This window comes from Astatotilapia calliptera, chromosome 3, assembly GCF_900246225.1.
Source record: "Astatotilapia calliptera chromosome 3, fAstCal1.2, whole genome shotgun sequence".
In the NCBI taxonomy this organism is placed as follows: domain Eukaryota; kingdom Metazoa; phylum Chordata; class Actinopteri; order Cichliformes; family Cichlidae; genus Astatotilapia; species Astatotilapia calliptera.
The window spans coordinates 3,305,402-3,326,211 of NC_039304.1; the positions used below are offsets into that span (position 1 = coordinate 3,305,402).

General features: G+C 43.8%; 1 protein-coding gene across 27 annotated transcripts in view; it reads right to left on the bottom strand.

The window, feature by feature from the left end:
* The window catches only part of ank2b (ankyrin 2b, neuronal), a 154,564-nt gene that overhangs the window by 46,781 nt on the left and 86,973 nt on the right, over nucleotides 1-20,810 (bottom strand). For 21 of the 27 annotated variants that reach the window (XM_026159507.1, XM_026159612.1, XM_026159602.1 and 18 more), the window contains exons 2-16: nucleotides 19,201-19,302; nucleotides 14,815-14,913; nucleotides 13,815-13,913; nucleotides 13,580-13,678; nucleotides 11,848-12,033; nucleotides 9,522-9,545; nucleotides 8,296-8,304; nucleotides 7,741-7,839; nucleotides 6,119-6,217; nucleotides 5,202-5,300; nucleotides 4,571-4,768; nucleotides 4,371-4,469; nucleotides 2,484-2,582; nucleotides 2,266-2,364; nucleotides 1,968-2,165 (exon numbers count right to left, since the gene is read on the bottom strand). In XM_026159507.1, the coding sequence (XP_026015292.1) occupies nucleotides 1,968-2,165; nucleotides 2,266-2,364; nucleotides 2,484-2,582; nucleotides 4,371-4,469; nucleotides 4,571-4,768; nucleotides 5,202-5,300; nucleotides 6,119-6,217; nucleotides 7,741-7,839; nucleotides 8,296-8,304; nucleotides 9,522-9,545; nucleotides 11,848-12,033; nucleotides 13,580-13,678; nucleotides 13,815-13,913; nucleotides 14,815-14,913; nucleotides 19,201-19,302 (1,608 nt within the window). The remainder of the gene's footprint in view (nucleotides 1-1,967; nucleotides 2,166-2,265; nucleotides 2,365-2,483; nucleotides 2,583-4,370; nucleotides 4,470-4,570; nucleotides 4,769-5,201; nucleotides 5,301-6,118; nucleotides 6,218-7,740; nucleotides 7,840-8,295; nucleotides 8,305-9,521; nucleotides 9,546-11,847; nucleotides 12,034-13,579; nucleotides 13,679-13,814; nucleotides 13,914-14,814; nucleotides 14,914-19,200; nucleotides 19,303-20,810) is intronic. The other 6 variants (XM_026159431.1, XM_026159456.1, XM_026159524.1 and 3 more) reach the window with 2 other exon arrangements.

Below are 20,810 nucleotides of genomic sequence, written 5' to 3' on the forward strand. Positions count from 1 at the left end.
GCAGCAGAGTTGAGTTTGTATGTTGAGCAGCAGAGTTGAGTTTGTATGTTGAGCAGCAGAGTTGAGTTTGTATGTTGAGCAGCAGAGTTGAGTTTGTATGTTGAGCAGCAGAGTTGAGTTTGTATGTTGAGCAGCAGAGTTGAGTTTGTGTGTTGAGCAGCAGAGTTGAGTTTGTATGTTGAGCAGCAGAGTTGAGTTTGTATGTTGAGCAGCAGAGTTGAGTTTGTGTTGAGCAGCAGAGTTGAGTTTGTATGTTGAGCAGCAGAGTTGAGTTTGTGTGTTGAGCAGCAGAGTTGAGTTTGTGTGTTGAGCAGCAGAGTTGAGTTTGTATGTTGAGCAGCAGAGTTGAGTTTGTGGGTTGCACGAATTAAAACCTTGCCAGATGTAAAGTATTACTGTAAATATTGTTAGAACATATTAAGTATTGTGAGTCAACAGAAATGTTCTTACTTTTTGTATTATTTCTTTTTTATTTACTTTGTCATACTAGTACTACTATTGTCGTAGTATTATTTAAGCTTTGTATTTAAGTACAGTATAAAATATAAGAGGAAAAGACCTTCAGTTACTGCCAAAATCTGTGTACTGCTATAAACAGTTCATAGTAGCAAGCTGATGCAACTGCAGGTAACCCACAGGGAACGTCCATTTTATTTAAAGGCCAGCAGAGGGGGCACTTTAGCTGTAAGGACACACTGAACCAGCTTGTTTATGATGCAGGCCTGTTCATGGAGAGAACAGCCTTTTGTCTCTTAAAAGCAGAATTCAATTTAATAGGTACACAAAAAATTTAACTTGTTTACTTACATTGCATTGTGGAAAATACTGATATTATGAGAAAATATGGACAATTATGCACAATTTGATGTTTATAAGGATGGCGCTATAATTGTGTTACACTGTAACAGCGACAGCCACACCCCTCGCTCCCCAGAGAGAAGTCTAGGAGAGAGCAAAAGCACTGAGGCCTGACAAATGCAGCCTCACACAATGCTTTGTCTCTTCTCATTATATGAATAGATTAAGAGGTTGGTCTGTCTGGGATTGGGTACAAAGTAAAGATCCTGACTGCACAGCCTGTTAAACAGTCATGGTGATAAATCACTCAGCTGTGTTCAGACTCCATGAACAATTCAGAGGGACGTAGCAGCTTTACTGCCTCATCAATCATTGATCAGAAGAATCCCACAGACAGACCAGGAGATGCAGTATTATAGTCACCTCTCTATCCCAGCCTTCAGCAGAGGACTACATGGGGTCGAGACATAAGAGTCAACGTTCAGAAATGTAGGCAGGTCGTGTTTACAGGCTACACACTGATAGCTGATGTGTGCATGTACCTGCTGATTTTTAAAGGCTAGATGCAATGGTTTGAAACATTAATGTCAGCTAACATATGTGGTGTGGAGACAGACAATTATGAACCAAATTGTCACGACTTGGTGCCAAACTACATCTCTTTTGATTCAGCTCTTTATTATAAGTGCAATAAAAAAGCTGTATTTGTTTGTCTGATTGTTTCATTGTTTTGTTCTTGGGGATTTTTCAGTGATATATTTGTTTCCATTATTTCATTTATTCTTTTTGTTGACTTCCGAGAGCCTGAGTTGATATTTTAAAGCGCTGCATTTGATTTATTACATTATATAGCTGTCACATACACAGCTCCTTCCAGTAGACTCACACAGCTCATGGTTCTCTGTATTTCTATATATGAATGAGTGATTCACAGTAAAGTGAATCTTATGCATCGACAGGCGTCACACAAACAGCTTACAGAAGGAACAAAGTGAACTTCAGGTGATTTCTGCGGGACAGGAACCCTGAATGTTTTCATGTTTTCACTTTTTGCAGCTGCCATGTTGAAAATTAGAAATTAGAGCTTTACATGAACTGAAAACTGTTCGTTCCACTGCTCTGTGCACTAAATCACACCATGGAGATCCAAAGTCTTCTCCCACACTCACCTTGGTGGCTAGTGAGTGTGAAGCCCCTGCCTCTAGCAGCACCGAGGCAGTCTCCACCTGCCCCTCCCTGGCAGAAATGTGGAGGGGGGTGTAGCCATTGGTTGTGGCAGCATCAGGATGGGCCATGTGCTGCAACAGCAGCTGCACAATCTCAGTTTTCCCCAGGCGGGATGCAATGTGAAGGGGCGTCTGCTCCTCCTAAACAGGACACGCAGTAGAAAAAGAGCTCAGTGACCATCAGAATGAAAACGTTAAAGATTCTTTATCACGTGTGCAAATGTGATTGCAGCAGTCTTACACGTGCCCGAGCATCTACCATTGCTCCATTCCTCAGGAGACATCTGACAACCTCCACCTGACCTGCCCGGGCTGCCATGTGTAAGGCCGTTTCTCCACGCTGTGCAAACGACAACATATGGCTCAGACGAGTCAGCGCACATTCTGAAAACCTCACTGTCACGCTGTGTTCATCTGACTTAACAAATTGCTGCATTTGCCCCGTTTCACATCACTCACAATATTGCTGACGTCAGCCGAGGCCCCGTTCTGCAGCAGGAGCAGGACGATGTTCAGGTGACCCATGAAGGCTGCTACGTGGATGGGCGTCAGACCCGACTGAACACGGGAGAAAGCACAACAGAGATGATTGGACAGAATGAAACGCACATCAGATGAATCAGTGAATAATATAGTGCGTTATGTCTGTGTGGTATGCAGCCATTAAATGCTACAACTGCAGGTGGTCATAATGGACAATACATTCTTATCTTTCATTAGAAAAGAAGAGGAAAACTGATACAACAAAACCTTTAATTCTGGTCTTTATGACTAATTTACCATCAATATTTTTCAATTAGAAATCAGCTTATTGCTCTATTTGTAATTATGTCCATCAGTACTGTCTATAGCAGGCGTTTTAGATCTCACCGTGGGTCAACAGCAGTGTTGGTCAAGTTACTTGAAAAAAGTAATCAGTAACTAATTACTGATTACTTCCCCAAAAAAGTAATCCCGTTACTTTACTGATTACTTATTTTCAAAAGTAATTAATTACTTAGTTACTTAGTTACTTTTTAAAAACACGATTTCCAACCTGAGTAGGTAATAAAGCGATAGATCTTTCAGCCCAATTCTACTTTTTCTGCATAATCCATCATACAAAATGTAATCAAATGGAAAAGTCTCTTTTTCTAACTTGTTTTATTAGATTTAATCTTTTAACTTTATGCATCAAGCAAACATTTAATTATCTGCAACATTCTCTGACTGGAAGAAATTAGTTTAACATTTAAACCTATTTTCTGCACATTCCAGCACATAAAATAAAATATTTTTTGTGTTTACACTCAGTCTTTCAAATAGATGCAAGTAAAACACAGCAGAAAATAAATAAAGTCAAAGACTCAGCGGTCCTGTTGCTCTATTTTCACCTGTAAAGCAGGAGTGGGGTAGGCGGAGGTTTACCCTGGTGCAGGTGTGCCGCGGTCAGTGGAAGAATCCGCGAGTTTCTCTGTGAGTTTCCCATTATGTCGTAGCTACTCGGTGCTTGTTGGAAGTTTAGGGCTTTTTTCGCTGTAAAAAGAAGTTTTCTTCCCACGCACAGCGGACACTAATGTTTTTGTCACTTTTTATGGAATCAAACTCAAAGTAAGGTCAGTACTTCCACGCTTTAAACGCTGCACACTCATACTCTCTCTGCACTCGATATATGATCCATTGTTGATCTGCACACAGCTGTTGTCACGAACGTCGCACTCGCTTACGTCACTGTCGTGAGACATTCTCGCAAAAATATCACGGTTTTAGTAACGCAGTAACGCAGCGTTCCTACGGGAAAGTAACGGTAATCTAATTACCGTTTTTGCAATAGTAATCCCTTACTTTACTTGTTACTTGAAAAAAGTAATCGGATTACAGTAACGCGTTACTGCCCATCTCTGGTCAACAGTCCTGAATCACATGATGAGGTCATTACCAGGCCTCTGGAGAACTTCAACACATGTTGAGGAGGTCATGTAAATCAGCTGGACACGTCTAAACCTGCAGCTCCCCCATCCTGGTCTATAGAGATGTTCATATTTGAAATTGTTCAATAACAATAAGCCTCCTTTAATTCTATTCACTACACCAAGAGGATCTACTCGGCCTGATGTTATTACATTACTATGAGTACTACTGAGTCAGTTTGTCACTTTATGACTCCAGTTATACCCGTGGGATGTTGCTGTTAGCATGCTGCTGTTAGCATGATGTAACTTTAGATTGCTACCTTTGCTACATGTAACCAAATTCAAGTATCATGTATGCAATGTCACAGATTTGTTTCAATAGTAATATTTTAAACGTATAGAGAGCAATAATAAAGGCATTTCTGCAGTCGGATTACTCCGATGTGTAAAGCACCTCTGTAATGGCCTGGATGGAAGCTCCATATTTAACCAGCAGCTCCATCACCTTCACGCGGTTCTTCTTACAGGCGATGTGCAGCGGTGTGAAGCCATTCTGTGGAGCAAACACAGTGAACCTCAGAAGAATTCCAGGTGCATGTGGACAGATTGTGATCCTTTTTCCATTCGTGGATCCATGTTTTCTTCGTGACCTACCAGTGCCCTGGCGTTAGGGTTGGCCCGTTTGTCCAGCAGCAGTTTGGTGACTCTGTAGTGACCGCAGTGAGCCGCCACATGCAGTGCTGTCAGGTAGTCCAATGTGACATCATCAACAGGAGCCTTGTGCTGTAGAAGGTGTTTGACGCATTCAATGTGGTCACCTTGTGCTGCCATGTGCAGAGGGGACAGCCCGTTCTGTGGGAGGGGACAGTTGGTTCAGCAGAGGAGAGCTGCAGGTGAAATGCATTGTTGGTTTGCTGGAAGTGTAAATAAACAGCTGCAGCGTTTCTTTTTATCTCTGATTGATAACACAGCAGTTTGACTCACTGCTGTTTCTGTAACAAACACTGATCTGTAGATCTACTGTTGAGCATTCAGAGTATTTGACAGAGAATCTGTTGAACATGCTCATCGTGTTTTATACAAAATAATCCCTCAAACTCATCATTTTATATGCAGAAAGTGCCAAAACCCTACAACACGTGGGCTTGTTTATCCTTTGACCTCTCCTTCCTCCCACCTCGCAGAAAAAGCTCCTGCTGGTGACCAGCAGACATCACGAGCCCTTAGCTCCACAGTGACACGTTACACAGGACACAACCATGACTTTAGATGGTAAATGTGAGACCTTGGTCCTGGCCAGTAAAGGTGCTCCTCTCTCCAGCAGCAGCTCTACAGCCGTATCGTGTCCGCTCCGAGCAGCACAGTGAAGCGGAGTCAGGCCGTCCTACGAAACCAAGACAGTAAATGTGTATCGACTCTGGATGCTGCAGGACAACGATGGCTTAACTTTTCATAACAGAAACAGTCCTGATCAATTCATCCTGATGTTTATTTAAAAAACATACCAGATATTAGAACATTCAAACTAAGGATCTATTCATTTTACATTTTGAGTCATGTATGAACACAGGCTACAAAGGATGCAAGAAACACAGACAAAAACAAGTCAAGCAGATGTTTTTCTCTAAGGACACACGGGGTGACTGATGGGCAACAACAACAGTAACAGATTAGTTTCAGTGCTTATCATATTCATCATCAAATCATTTAGATAATACAGAGATATCTCTGTATGTGAGGGACAATGTCAGGATCCATTATCCATGAGCTATTAATGTAATATCATTACATTAATGTACAACAAGTCAAAAACTGAAGTGGACTAACACAGTGCTAACATTTTTCTCTGAAAAATGGCATCACATTACTAAAATAAAGTCCTCAGTTCCATCATTTTATTGGTTTGAATATCTGTATTGGAGTAAATACATAATTTAAAGCATTAAGAATATCATAAAATTTAATTTGCACTTTACAGAGCAGCAGTTTATTAAATAACAGATCATGATGCCAGTGGCAGACCTACAGGTCAGAATGAACTAAAAACAACCCCCCATCATATCTGTTGTTAGCAATGCACGCGACCATTAGTTACTACGTGGATGTAACAGTTGCACCGCTGTGGGAGTGTGCAAGTGTGGTTTAAAGATAACTAGCTCCAAAGCTCAGGTTACATTAGATGTGTGCGTTTGAGGTACTCACCCTCGTTTTAGCATCAATCTGAGAGCCACGGTCTAACAACAGGCGAACCATGTTTGTGTTGCCACGCTTAGAGGCCACATGCAGTGGAGTGATCCCATTCTGCAGACAAAGACACACAAAAACAACAACTCGTTAAACACGTCGGCTCAGAATCCAAATGTTGGTATATGTGTGTGTGAGCAACCACGCTGCTTTGGTGATTAAAACAGGAAATGTGACTGTGTTTTGTGGAAGGCGTCGTTTAAACAGGCGTTTGTTGCCTGACGGTGAAGGAGGGTTGTTGTGGTACCCAGTGCAGTCGTAGCTTTTATAGGCTCGTGTCAGGATCCAGGACGACTGACGTTGGTTTGTAAGACTACATTAGCAGGAACATTGATTAAAAAGAACCAAACTCTGTGTTTTGGTCAGTTATATATTAGGGGTGCAACGATACTTGTATCGATATTGAACCGTTCGATGCAGTGCTTTCGGTTCGGTACGCATATGTATCGAACAATACAACATTTTTAATTTATATGATCAACTTTCCTTCTGACGATGCTGTCTGTGTTGAGCGCTCAGTGGATCTGTGCTCGACAGTGCAGCCTAGGCGGAGTAGTCGAACGCAGATCCACTGAGCGCAGCGCAAGCTAGCAGACAGAAGCTAAGCTCGTTGCAACATGGCAAACTGAACCTCCCCCACCCTCATTCAGATCTGGCCTTTGGAACTATTTTGGTCTTCATGTGACGTATGACACTGAAGGTAAGCGAGTCATGGACTAAAGTAAAACAGTATGTTGGATGTGCCATGCAATGCTCAATTACATGGGTGGGAACTAGTGTGTTAGCGCAGTTAGCTCGTTAACGTGTTGGCCGTCCAGCCCCACGCACGGGGCGATCCGCGGTCGCTCGTTAACGGAGATTTGCCGTGTTGTGGCGTTAAGGTCATTTCAGATTAACGCTGACAGCACTAGTGGGAACACAACGAATATGACTGCACATTTACTCCGACATCATCCTGGTGCAAAGACAAGTGGAAGCAGACAAAACAACAAGCACCATGCTACAAACTTTACCCGAGTCATTTAGACAGCTGTTAGCACAGGATTCTCCTTATGGGGACCTGATATGTTTAATATGCTGCTGAGAATATAGCCCAGAAGAAGCGTATAGTAGAGCTTTTATTTTGAAAGAGCCATTTCTCTGTAATAAACTCTCTTTTCCAAAGATGAGCGATTCCTCCATCAGATAGATTTATTTATTTTTTATTACTTTGTTGTTTCAGCAACATTAAATTTAAAAACTGTACTTTTGAGTTAAAATATATATTTATAATTTTAATAACTGACAAATTAAAAAGGCATGAACATTTTTTTTGTATCGAACCGTGACACCAAAGTATCGAACCGAACCGTGAATTTTGTGTATCGTTGCACCCCTAATATATTTGTATATATGTGGATACAGAACCAGCACAACACTGAGCTGAGTCAGTCGTGGACAGTCATCACTGACTGAACTCTGTTGTGGCTGTAGAGTTACCCACTGACATGTTTTCATCCTGTCCACTAAAGCTTGTTTACAGTCTCCAGCTTACACTCATACAGTTCAGACCCAAATAAGTTATTAGGGTTGTTTCGTACCCTCGCTGTGAAGTCAACCGCTGCCCCTCGGTTCAGCAGGAGCGTGGCCACATTCACGTTCCCATAGTGGGCAGCAATGTGCAGGGGGGTGAATCCACTCTGCAGGACAGAAAGATGCAGACACACACACAGCAGGACAGAGCACACACATTAGCTCCACGGTCATGTCAACTTTGACCTTTAGTCTTCCCAGCATGCAAAAGTTGCATCAAGAGTAAAAGAAGTAAATTAAAATCAAGGACGATGAAAATCTGACTTAAAAATAATCATGTATATTCACTGGTACTAATATGAAAGTCAGAGCATCTACACACAACCCCAAACACACATCACGTCCATGCAAACTGTGTAAAGAGACCAACAAATGCTTTTAACACGAGTGAAATGAAAAAAGATCAAAGAAATCAGCACAGAGCAGACGCAGACTGTCATCCAGACGGACACAGACAACACTGTCAGTAAACCACACAGGTCCCCATCAACACCAAAGTGCACTATGTTAGCTGTTGTTAGCAAAAAGGATTTCAGAGTAGGTTGGAGGAGTTCTTGCCTTACCTTTCCATTCTGTTAGTGTTGGTCCGATTTAATGTGAAAAAGGTGTTTACAGAAGCGTGAAGAACACAGTGACTAACGAGATGGTTCAAAAGTTTACAGTCAGAAGCTTAGCTGCAAATTAAGGAAGCATGGATGCAACATGCTCGTCTGTGCTAACATATTAGCTTTATACAGTTATATTATGAGCTTCACAAGCTTCCCATGCTGTTGCTGAGCTGCACTGTTTACAGATTATTTTTGCATCGACTGGAAGGTTCTTTAAAGAAACGCATGCACTCTAAAAGAAATGTTATAGAAGCTGCAAAGTGTGGAAGACCATGGGTGGAAGAAACACAGTGCATGTTTGCCTTTGAGTGCTCATCGTGTGTCCAATAAGAGGAATTATTGTTTTTTATTTGTTTGTTTGTTCCTCCTTCTGCAAGCTGCATTTTTAAAGCTGAACGTGACATTTATCATAACATCAGTGTCTGAATCTTTCTCGGGTTTCTGATGTGACACAGTTTGTTCTTGTGATCGTGGTGATGCATCGTCTGCCCAGTTTAACATGGAAAGCTACTGATGTTGAATCGTCTGTTTCAACCATCACTCGTATGTCCCGGATGTTAAAGACATGAAAAGATGTCAGCGTTGCTCGTCTTCACTGGCCTTCCATACTTAAGCAGCGATGTATTATAGCTTGTCTTACTTCTTGTAGTGCAGTGTGTTATCTTATATGGACGGGCTTTGTAATATTATCAGTTTGTAAACAATACTTTAAGCTGCTGCTCAGAGTGCATTTCTAAAACATGCAACACAAAAAGAGGCAGAATTACAGACTAAGAGACGGTGCACATCACACACATTCATAATCGAAGCTTACAGAAAGTAAACACAGTCATTAAAAAACAACAGTTCAGTTTTTAGAGTCAGTCTGAATGTATTAGGGCCACACGGGGGAGGAAAACCGAAGGGTGATCCTGAGCTGATGATCAAAGAAATCAAACAGACTCGGGTGAAAAATCAAACTAAAACCTCAGAGATAAGCAGCAGTGGTTGGCCATTCCTCTCAGCCATGCACGGTGGCCTCTTATTATTAATATCAAATCAACTGAAACACACAGAATGGACCAAATGATATCATGTACACCAGCTGTGGAAGTGAGAGAAATAAAGGCAGTGATAACAAAGGAAATGACAAAAGGATGGGACTGTGTGAGCCTGTGGAGAGTTAAGGAGTGTGTGTATACCTCAGTAGTCCTATTGACCATCATCTGTAGCAGGATGGGGGAGGGAAAGATCAGTTCAGTTAGGCTGCGTCACAGACATTAGCTCAGCTGTGCAGACTACAGAGGACGTGGCTGGAGCTGCTCAGTCCTGTCAGAACTGACAGCGCTCTCGTTTGTGTCGTGGCTCACTGTAGCGTCAAATAGCTAAATGATCCGTTTCTTCTTTGACTACTTCTTTAATAAAGCACAAATTCTGTGAACCACCTGGAATTAATACGATGTTTTCATAGTTTAAAGACTTTAATGACTGAGGAAAGGGTTGGGAGACAGGAAAGGCACCGTGCTGCCCCCTATCGGGTCGCCCAGTCCGACCCCGGACAAAGTTTCGGGAAGCGTTCTGGGTCAGTAAGTCAATCTTCAGCCTGTTGTTGCCTCTGAACTAACAAGTTTGCTTTCAGCTCGTATTATATTACAATATTACTCTCATCGCTAGCATTGAGCTAGCTTAGCATTGGGCTAGCTTAGCATTAGCATTTTTGCTAACTTTTCTGACGTGCTTCCTGAAGTAAAGGGAAGTGACTTCCTACTGTTTCCTGTGGTGGTAGCTTAGCATTGGGCTAGCTTAGCATTAGCATTTTTGCTAACTTTTCTGACGTGCTTCCTGAAGTAAAGGGAAGTGACTTCCTACTGTTTCCTGTGGTGGTAGTTTAGCATTGGGCTAGCTTAGCATTAGCATTTTTTACACCTAACCCCATTACAATGTTATATATATAAGACATATAATATTCTATATAAGATCACATTGTGGAATTGCTGCCCAGATCATACAGTTGTGCTGAGATCACAGTAAAAGGCGTTACTGTATAAAAATAATGCACCGCTTTCTGTTATTGAGAACATTTCACTTCGTTTTCATAGCATATTTAGTAATAACTACATACATGATCATCGTGTTGTGTTTTTCAGTATCCGAGTAACTGTAACTACTCGAGCTACTCTCTTCTTTATGACTCATGTTCAACATGGCTGCATCCCAGCAGCAGAAGCACAGTTTAGTAGATGTGTGCGTGGAGCCTAAATAGACTCTATAGTGTTGTTACATAAGAAAATCACTGATGTTTCGCTGATATATGGAAAGATCATTTTCACTCCAGCCACGTCACTTCAAGCTGCCAGCCGGCATCAGAGGAACAGTCGTAACTATGAACTCGAGATCCAGCCACAACAGTGATTCCCATCAATATTAAACGGACACTTTAACCCTTCCAATCTCTCGCTGATGGTCAGACCACCGTGTGCATGCAATCTTAGATACGACCACCGTACAACCTGCAGACAGTGGCACACTCCATGCAGTGGACAGTGCTACGCTTAGACACCGGTGCAGCGAGGAGGAGGGTGACGAGAGGAAGAGTGCGAGAGGCGGTATTTAAACAGAGAGAGGGGAAAAAGGGAGAGAGCCAGTTAGTGACGTGTGAAGCACAGAGACACTGAATGAGACAGAGGACAGAGAGACACACTGATGCAAACACAAACATCTGAGACATATTTATGCAGCTTTACTGCAAATATCACGACAAAGACGCTGTCTGTCAATGGTGGAATACATATCTGTCCTAGAGTGATCAGTGTGATAATGTGCAGATATTGTTTCTCTGGGCTTTCCTGACCTTTGAATCTAGGTGAAGACGGCTCTGTTACACGACTCAGAGTCACTGAGGACACAATCTGGTCACTAACGTCTCGGTGGTCAAAAACATTTCCCACCTTCAGCCTTGATCTGATCCACTGGTAATATTAACTTTAATAATCACTGTTTAACTTCAGCGTGGATCCTGTTTACACACCAGGCCTCGTACTGGAGGTGAGCACCATCGCACTAACAAGCAGAAACATTTCACTGTTATGGGAAGAATTATCATTGCTGTTGGGAACAAGAAGCACGCTGTGGGTCATCATCAGGACCCCAGGTAGGTAGGAGCATCACTGCCGTGGGTTCAAGCCTCTCTTCAGTTATTCTCTGCAGTAATGCCCGTCGATCCCACACATCACACATCTGCATTATTCCACTCGCCTTGATGAATCTGCCACATTCCCACCTACTCATCTATTTGGGACTATGACAGAAGAAACAGGCCCCTGTGATTATACAGAGAGGATATAATGAGGCGTCTCAGCAGGATAACTGAAGAACAGGTTCAAACCTCGTGTTGGAAAGCTAGAACCACTGTTACACTGTCACCTTCATGGAGCTACAAATAACCACAGATCTGCACAAACACAGATCACCACACTCACTGGACTTCTGCACATGCCAACACTTAGCCAAAATACTGCATGGCCATACCTTCGACTGGACATCGGCGTTGTGGTCGTTCTGGAGGAGCAGGGCTGCTGATTTGGTGTCGTCTTTACGAGCTGCAATGTGCAAGGCAGGCAGGCGCACCTTGCCTTTCGTATCATTTTCTAATAAGACAGACACAACCTGGTTGTGGCCCTGCTGGAGCGCGATGGCCAAAGGGGTGAAGCCATCCTAGAAGAAGGCAGACGGATGACCGGTTACATCTCATTTAAAATAAAAGTTTAAAATACACTGCTCAAGAAAATTAAAGGCATTTAAACTTCAGTCTGTCCAGTTAGGAAGCAGAAGTGATTATGAGTCCGTTTCACCTGCTCCGGTGTAAATGACAAGTCAGTCCTACAAAAGTGAGGGTTGTGCAGGTGGTGACCATTTCGCTAATGTCCTCATCCAGGCACAGGAACACTGACATTACACCTGAATCAAATTTCAGCTGCACAGGTGGACCAGCTCCTCCTGGACGGCGTGACTCCCGGCAGTTGGAATTAAGAAATATCCTGAGATGGGACATGTTCCTCAAAAATGAACTGATGCACATGTCTCCAGCACTATGCACCAGCTGGCAAAGATACGCCTCCTCAGCCATCACTGGCAAACTGTCTTGATGGGTGATGTTGAAGCACGATAACATTTGCTGTCACCAGACTCGCTCGTGTTAGTGTGAACCTGGTCTCATCTTTGAAGACGATGGGACACCAGCAGCCCACCTGCCAGTTCTTGTGTTTTCAGGTAAAATTCACACACAGTGTTTTAAACTAGCTGGATGCAGTGATGTGCTGATTAAGAGTTATGATTCTCATAAATCCAGGAGAGGTGGCATTAACACTGGAATCTGTTACGGCCCGTGGCCATAGCAAATCTGTATTAGCTGCTGTGCTGTGTCTCTTTCCTGTGTTTTAAGAATCTCTGCAGGTCCTTCCTCTAATGAAGAGCAGTGGGCTGCTGATTGGACCATGGAGCACGTGACTGGGTTCAAAAAGCTGCTCTGACAGCTGCCGGGAGAGAGACTCAGACCTGGACCTGGCCTCCAAATTCTTTGTGTTGTGTATGTGTAGGCGTGCTGCTTGAGAGCCGCCAAACGTGTGCAGTCCAGTGCCTGTGCGTGCACAGGCTGAAGCGGTGAGCCGCCTTTTCTTTTGAACTGTTTGCTCCTGTTTCTGGGCTACGACGCGAGGGGTAGCTATTGTCATTGTTTCTTTCTTAGGGTTTAGCTAGTTTTCTGTGGCGGGACTTCGTTGGTTTTGTTTATTATTTTGGCCGGGGTTCACCCCAACCAATCACAGCAGATGGCCCCGCCCCTCCCTGAGCCTGGTTCTTCCTGTTAAAAGGGAGTTTTTCCTTCCCACTGTCACCAAAGTGCTGCTCATAGGGGGTCACATGATTGTTGGGTTTTTCTCTGTATGTATTATTGTAGGGTCGACCTTACAGTATAAAGCACCTTGAGGCAACTGTTGTTGTGATTTGGTGCTGTATAAATAAAATTATTTGAAATGATATGACCTGCATTCAAATTCATCTTCCTGAAATGTATTTATCATGTATCAACGCTTGGTTCCACGAACACTTTGAAAGCCTAAGAGGAGACGTATGATTCTCACTGAGAGACTTGAGGTTTCTTTCTTCATGTGGAACAGCAGAAAGTTAAAAAGTGATCAAATCAGTGGAAACATCACATTAATGTTGTTTAGATTACTGCATAATCTAAACACACTCGTCTTACCTCTGTAGCAATGCTCTGGTTGCCTCCATTCTCAAGCAGGTATCTCACCACATCCAGGTGATTTTCTTGGGCAGCCATGTACAAAGGAGTGAATCCATTCTGTTAACACAAAGAACCAAGCATATGACAAAACGGGTAAACACAAGGAACAGTTACACCACAGCTGACTATCTAACAGTGATGAGCGGCAGAGTAACTTTCAGGAGGATTACACGGCCTCAGCGTCGAGGCTCACCTGAGACTGTGCGTTGATATCAGCACCACGTTTGCTCAGGATCTTCACCACGTCAGCCTGGCCAGCCAGAGAGGATATGTGGAGCGCTGTGTTTCCTTTCTGGAATCAAACACAAACCATAACAAGATTATTAGACAAATATCTGCATGTCTTTGTAAAAATAAGCTCAGAGTGCTCCTGACTGAATGCTGTTGTGTCCTTTACAGTTATGTCTAGTCTGTCATGTGCACTGAGATACAAATAAGCACAGTATTTAATTCACTGCTGCTTCAGATCTGATTACTTCATGAATAAATATAAGCAGGTAAAAATCTATGAATATATCTGAGAGTAATCTGATCCTGATAACACAGCATGGACCACGGTGAATGATGACCTCACATCATGTGACCATCAGCTACACTGTAGCACTGACAGAGTTCAGAAACCATGTTTGCACTTTCTCTGCTGTCCAATCAATCACATGTTCACGAATCACAACTTTACATTCATTTTTCTTTAAAACATTTCTCATTTCAAAAACACAGATTCTCCTTATTTTACCCTCAAACACACACGCTCACACACTCACTGTGGAGCAGAGACGTTACAGCTGTGTACAAAGACTGAAAGCCTGTTCAGTGGGGGGTCTGTGGGCTCAATGCCTTCCAGGCTTAAAGTTTCAGTGCAGGGTGTCAGACCCCAGAGAAAAGTTCAAAAGTCACGAAGCTGTAGGTCGAGGATGGTTGAGGCGCTGTAAATCCTGCATGTGGTGTTCACAACACTTTAACACACGTGGGTCTAGCCCAGGACCCACATGACTCACACTTTCATTGGTTATGTAAAGTTAACTTTGTGTTTACTTCTTTGTTTACTCGAGTCAACCTACTGATTATTTATTATATGACCTTCTCCAAGTAATGTGTTAAGATGTTAGCTTTGCATACACACGCTGCTAAAAACTCTCCAGCCAACAATACAAACTCCACTGAGACTCTCTGTATGTGTGAAATGAGCTTACCTTTGTGGCTGAGTCCACCGCCGCACCCCTGTCCAGCAACTCCTGGACCAGATCTATGTGCCCCTCCTTGGCTGCCAGGTGCAACGCATTAAGACCATTCTGGAAAAAAGACGTCAGACGTGAAGACCCGAGGACAACAAAGAGACACGCTTCCAAAGGGAAACAGAAGGTACTACCTCCTCGTCTAGGTCCCCCACTGAGGGTGCCTGCCTTTCTGTCTCTGCGTCCATCGTTTGAAAGTGTGAAAGGCTTCAGCCTCACATGGACTGGCTGACTCATACAGTTGGATTAGATGTTGAGCCATGTTATGCTGATGTGGATCAGGTCCAGCTCTGGGTACAAAGTTAAAAATAGTTGTGTGTGCGTGTTTTTAAGTTGTAGGTGTTACTGTATTAATACTGGTTTGTGATGGAAACTGTAGATATATATTCTTAGATTATGTTTCACCTTGTAAATCACTTCTGTTAATATCTGGAGTGCACGAGTGCACGAGTGCACGAGTGGAGCAGCTGTGCAATGACTCAACAAAACTAGTGGGACAAACGTGGGAGACCATCGAAACTAAGGATTAGAAAGTGACACAAGGTTCATTGTGTTCATCATCATGTTCACTTACAGAAATGCTCATGATATAAACACAGCATGTTACACACTCTGACTCTTGCTGAGGAAACTTCCACAGTGTCTTAAACACCAGAGCTTTCTATAAACATAAAGCTCCGACTGCATCGCATCGATGGACCAAACAACCTGCAGCACTTCATAGTTCGAGTCCAGACCTGAGCTGAGCCATACGTGTCTAATGTGAACATGAATACATGGATACAGTTTCTGCAGTTACGTTGGCCTATGTGAGAGCCAATAACCCGAGCATCAGTGATCCTGGTGTCTGCTATTCAAAATGTTTGCCACCACTAAGTGTTAACACAGGGAGGTGCTCAGAGCTGAATCCAAATTCTCTTGAGGGACTTACAGGTAAAGGAAAGCTGGTTTGAGGAGCACCAGAGCAGACTAAACACACCTTTGGAGGGCACTGAAATGTAATGAGGTTGTGTCCCTTCAGTGTGTTGACGATGGTTACAGGGACCAAACAGCTCATACTCCCAAAGCACCCACCACACCGTGGGACATGGTCCAATGCTCTAACTCTACAAAACAAACGCACACGTCATTCCTCAGCACGCTTGAATATCCTCCACAGAGTAAAGAGCTGGTCCACGGTTCCAGGACCAAAACCTCCATGTTCCTCCTGACGCTTTGACCAATGAGCTAACTCCCCTGTCCAAAGCGCTGGGTCAGACCTTCCCAAGGAGGCTGAGGCGTGAGACCCCCCCAACCTCCGCTCCCCCTTTGTTAAAGGTGTCCACAGACACAGATGAAAAACGTATTCCTAAGTATTCCTTCCACCACCAGACGATATCCACCTGAAGTCAGCAGCACCCCGTTACACAGCATGTGACCAGTGCTTTCCCTCCTGATCAGCCTGACAGTTTCCATTGTGAGGAAGTCTGAAAGTCTTTTTCAGTGGCCTCACTGACCTCCTGCTTCAACTTCTGCTCGAGCTGCTTTCGCTTTGCCGGCTGGGACCCACCCGGGCTCTGAACAAGCAGGCCATTCCTCCCAATCACACCCTCCAGGTCACCAGCTCCTCCGGTGTTGCTGCCCATGTGAGGACTGAAGGCTCTCAGTAAGATGGATCATCCTCCCTTGAGCATCCCAACCAGAGGCTATGAAGGCCGGGTACTCTCCCTGACCCAAAGGCACAGGGACCAACTCTCTAGTCCAGCGGTCTCCAACCTTTTTTGCGCCATGGACCGGTTTATGCCCGACAATATTTTCAGGGACCGGCCTTTAAGGTGTCACGGATAAATACAACAAAATAAAACTAGTACCGGTACTGAAAAAAAGAAGATTTATTCATAACACATGTGAAAAGACCCAGGAAAACCGAGTTAACGATAAAAACGATAACAAAATAACGCTGAAAAACCCCTGAAAACCAGACATTTCACACCTGAGCTTCAACTCTCGTTGCCCGGTACCAAACAACTCACGGACCGGTACCGGTCCGAGGCCCGGGAGTTGGGGACCGCTGCTCTAGTCCACCAGGTAAAAACCCCACTGTAAACTTTGTAAACATTTTTTCTGAAAGTCTAACAATAACCACTCCATTTTCACCCCCACCCCTATCATCAGATAGCCCCCTGAAGCTAATGGCCATCTGGGACCCCTATACAAGGTTATATAGGTTTTCCACAGCTGGTTAAGTCGCAGAGAGGAATATGCATTTCAGCTTTAGTCCTGCTGTTTTTGAATCACTTGTCTCAAACAAATACGAACGTATACAGGTAGGCAGCCAACAGCTTTTCCTTTTTTAAGACGCGTGGCCAATCAGATTGCAGAGATGAAGGGTTTTCGGTTACTTTTGCCCAAAGGACAATAACAAAGTAAAGGATATCAAATAGAAAACAGTTCTCTGAGTTAATAATCTCCTGTGTACAAACATTTAACTGCATCTGCTCGCTTCTTTTTGCACTTATGTTGAGCATCTGCTGATGTTACACCAGCCCATGACCTCAGAGAGCCCTTTCTTCCTGTTGCACCCACCCACCCTTTGTCCTGCTCCATGACCGCTCCACCCACTTCTCCATCACTAACATCTCTCGCCTCGTTTTGTCCACAGCAACTGAAATATGCAAAAACTTTTATAACTTTATGTTGGGTGATACTTCCTGGAGGGTTTGTTGGAAAATGAAACTGTGCCAAATCCTCTGAATGTTCACATTTGACTGCAGAATTGGCAAAAATCAGCCGTAAACTTTATCGAGGTCCAACCCTGAGCTTCTGCTCATAGTCGGCTAGTCACAGCAGCGAGCGCCCAGAACCTTTCAGTTCATCAAATCCAAGGTTTGTGACGCCAAAAATCACACAATCTACAAGGTTTTACACAGTGACACATCCACAGTGTGATGAGCAGACAGTGATTCAGCAGCACGGTTCAGTGTTTGATGCTGGATCAATGACTCGTTTGTAGAAAGCAAGAGACGAGCATTTGCTGCATGTCTCTTGACATGGATACAGAGATGTTCACATTTGACTGATGTTTAGTTTTGTGTGTTTACTTCAGAACATTGAAGCTGCGTTTGGCCTTTGCCACTCAGTTAAGTTCTTGACAGCAGCAGCAGCACGCGCTACGAGAGAGACACAGTGTAATGTCAAATGTCAAAGTGATCCACGCCAACGTCACGCCAAACATCTTCACACAACATGGACACCAGCCAATCTTCCATTTCGTGTGACTTCTGTTTACTGTGTTGCTCATTATGACCGTTGCCAGGGCAGGACCGTTTACGTCCTATCAGCTTTCAGTGTCTCATCCACGGCTGGAATCCTGATACATGAGAGCAGCTAAATAAAGCACTTCCCTCGGATCAAACTTCTCCCTCGCAGGATTGAAGGGACATTATTTGATTATACAATAACAGAAGAAGGATTATCACAACCTGCTTTGGAACAACCCAAGAAGGATTCATGTGTAGTAAACAATAACAAAAAGCACTGGGCTCATTATTTTTGTTTGTTTGTTCAATGCATCACCAACAGTGCTGAGACGACACAGGCAGCAGGGGGCCTCGTATGTGGGGAAGGCAGCAAACACCTTTAAAACATACGCGTCACCTTTTCAACCTAATGAGCTGCACATGGCAGGTAACACCTGGAACCAGACTATGTATAGAAAGGGGCGTGGCCAGTGGATTTTGAAATGCAAAGATAAGGGACAATATGCTAACTCGCTCCAAGCTTACATAACAACAGTTTCAGGATCACTGTTGTGGGGCGGGGCAGTGGTTGTGAGTCACCACTGACACGGTTTCCTGTGACAGTGGGCCAAATTTACATTGTTTATTTGGTAAACAGGTAAATATGTGTGACCTACGAGCCGCGGCAGAGCAGTCAAAGCGGTCTCACCTGACAGAAACAAAGAGCTCTGTCTGCCTGATTGGTACCACAACAACTATGAAACTGTCTCCTGCTCTCTGACGTCAGCGCTGCTGAAATTCTGATTGTGTTTAGAGCCCACAGAAGCTACTTGGTGAAGTTTTGTGCTTAAGCTTACAGACTCTTGCCATTTTTAATTCTTACAGAGAAGCCAAATCGATCAGAAACACCAATTCAGTAGAAACAATCAATATATTAGGGATGCACCGATACCGATACCCGATATCGGTGCATCCCTAATATATTGGCAGTTGGACAAAAAGTAAAAACTACCCAGCATGCACCAAGGCAAAAGCCTGATGGATGTTCTTTTTTGTCCACACTGTGCAGCCATTGGTGTAGATAGACAGCAGATCTGCTTGTGTGGATGTGTCTGCGTTTTCCTACCTGATTGCAGGTACTGATGTCCACGCCCCCTTTCAGGTATTCCAAAACCTTGTCAACGTTCCCCGCTCTGGCTGCTCGCAGGAAACTTGTGTTACTGTCCGACTGGAAGAAACAGAGAAGAAGCACACTTTACAAAGCACATACTTGATTGGCTGCCTGAGAACATCGCACACAGACTCCTGTTCATGTCTAATGACGACACGAGGCCCCTGGAACGCCATCCTGGAACGCCATCCTTCAGTAATTATGTTTGCATTTAAAGAAACACACCTAGTCTGCAAAAGGCTTTTGTGCCTTCATCAATAGCAATGATCTATTTTTACGTTTTCCATAAGAAGTCTAAATTATTAGTGCCAAAAATCACACTGCACAAAGTATCATCAGTGCATTTGCACCCCTGATCTCCCTCAGTGCGCAGAAACGTCCCTGCTGTGAAGGACATTCCCTGTTCTTGGATGCTGATGCAGTTGGAAACAGACCAGCACTGTGAGGAGTGATTCAGCATTTTCCTCCACCAAAGTTAAATCAAGCTCTCTGCTCCTGCTGCAGAAAAACACTGCTGATGTGTGCTGCACTCAGATTGTGTTAGAGGAGTTCAGGGGTCAAATGCAGCACCAACACTGCTGTTTCTCTAACACTGCTTGTTTTCAGGAGGAGGATCTATTGTTAGCCATCAAAGTTTGCCAAAGAATTTGAATGACAGCCGTTCACGTGCATAGACAAGTGAAGCACAGAGAGCACTGCAGCAGTGATACCCGCTTCAGACACAGCCTTGATGTTTCCACCTGCAGTCAACTACCACCTGGCTACTGCAGGGAACTGCACTGCATCACTTTTTCTCCCCACGCCGTGCTGGCGTCCGATCTAGAACTAGTCCCGATTTCATCAAATCAAATATTCATTAGTATATACGACCCAGAGATTCTCTCTACCACAGGGAAATTAAAGCAACTTACTATCTATCACTAATAAAATGATATATCACTGTAAAATATATTGTTAACACTTAAATCTGTGTTGCTGTAATATCGCAGATTTCTTTCCCAGTTTAATTTTCTGAATAAAAGCACAGTAAAGAGAAGCTTAGATACGCGTCTTCATGTTCGCACAGTGAAGCCTGATAGCATCCTCATGTCGGGCTGCCGACACACATCATGCCCTAATCATCTCTGCCGCTGGCTGGTTGCTATGGCGACATGAAGACCAACAGGACCTTCAGACGAGCGAGGCTTTGAATGAGAAACGCTGGAGAAAGGTGGGAACTGCAGCAGCCGTCGGACACAAGCTGCAGCTGCATGAAGCTGCTGTCTGTGACAACATCACCGACACCGTGTCTGTTCTCACTGACGCTCGTGTCTTCAAGACATCATGAGGCTGTTCGTGCTCGTGCACCAGCACCTGCAGAGTGCCAGGAGCTCAACAATGCAAACTGTCCCCGACACGAATACTGTGAGCTGCTCGTGCTAAGGCTGGGAGCATCCATACCCCTTCCAGTTACCATGGAGACAAGCATAGTGACGTGGTAACCATAGTGATGAGGCTGTTTCAGATGAAGCCAAAAACACTTGCTTCCTTTTGAACGATTTCTAAATGTTGAACATTACACGACG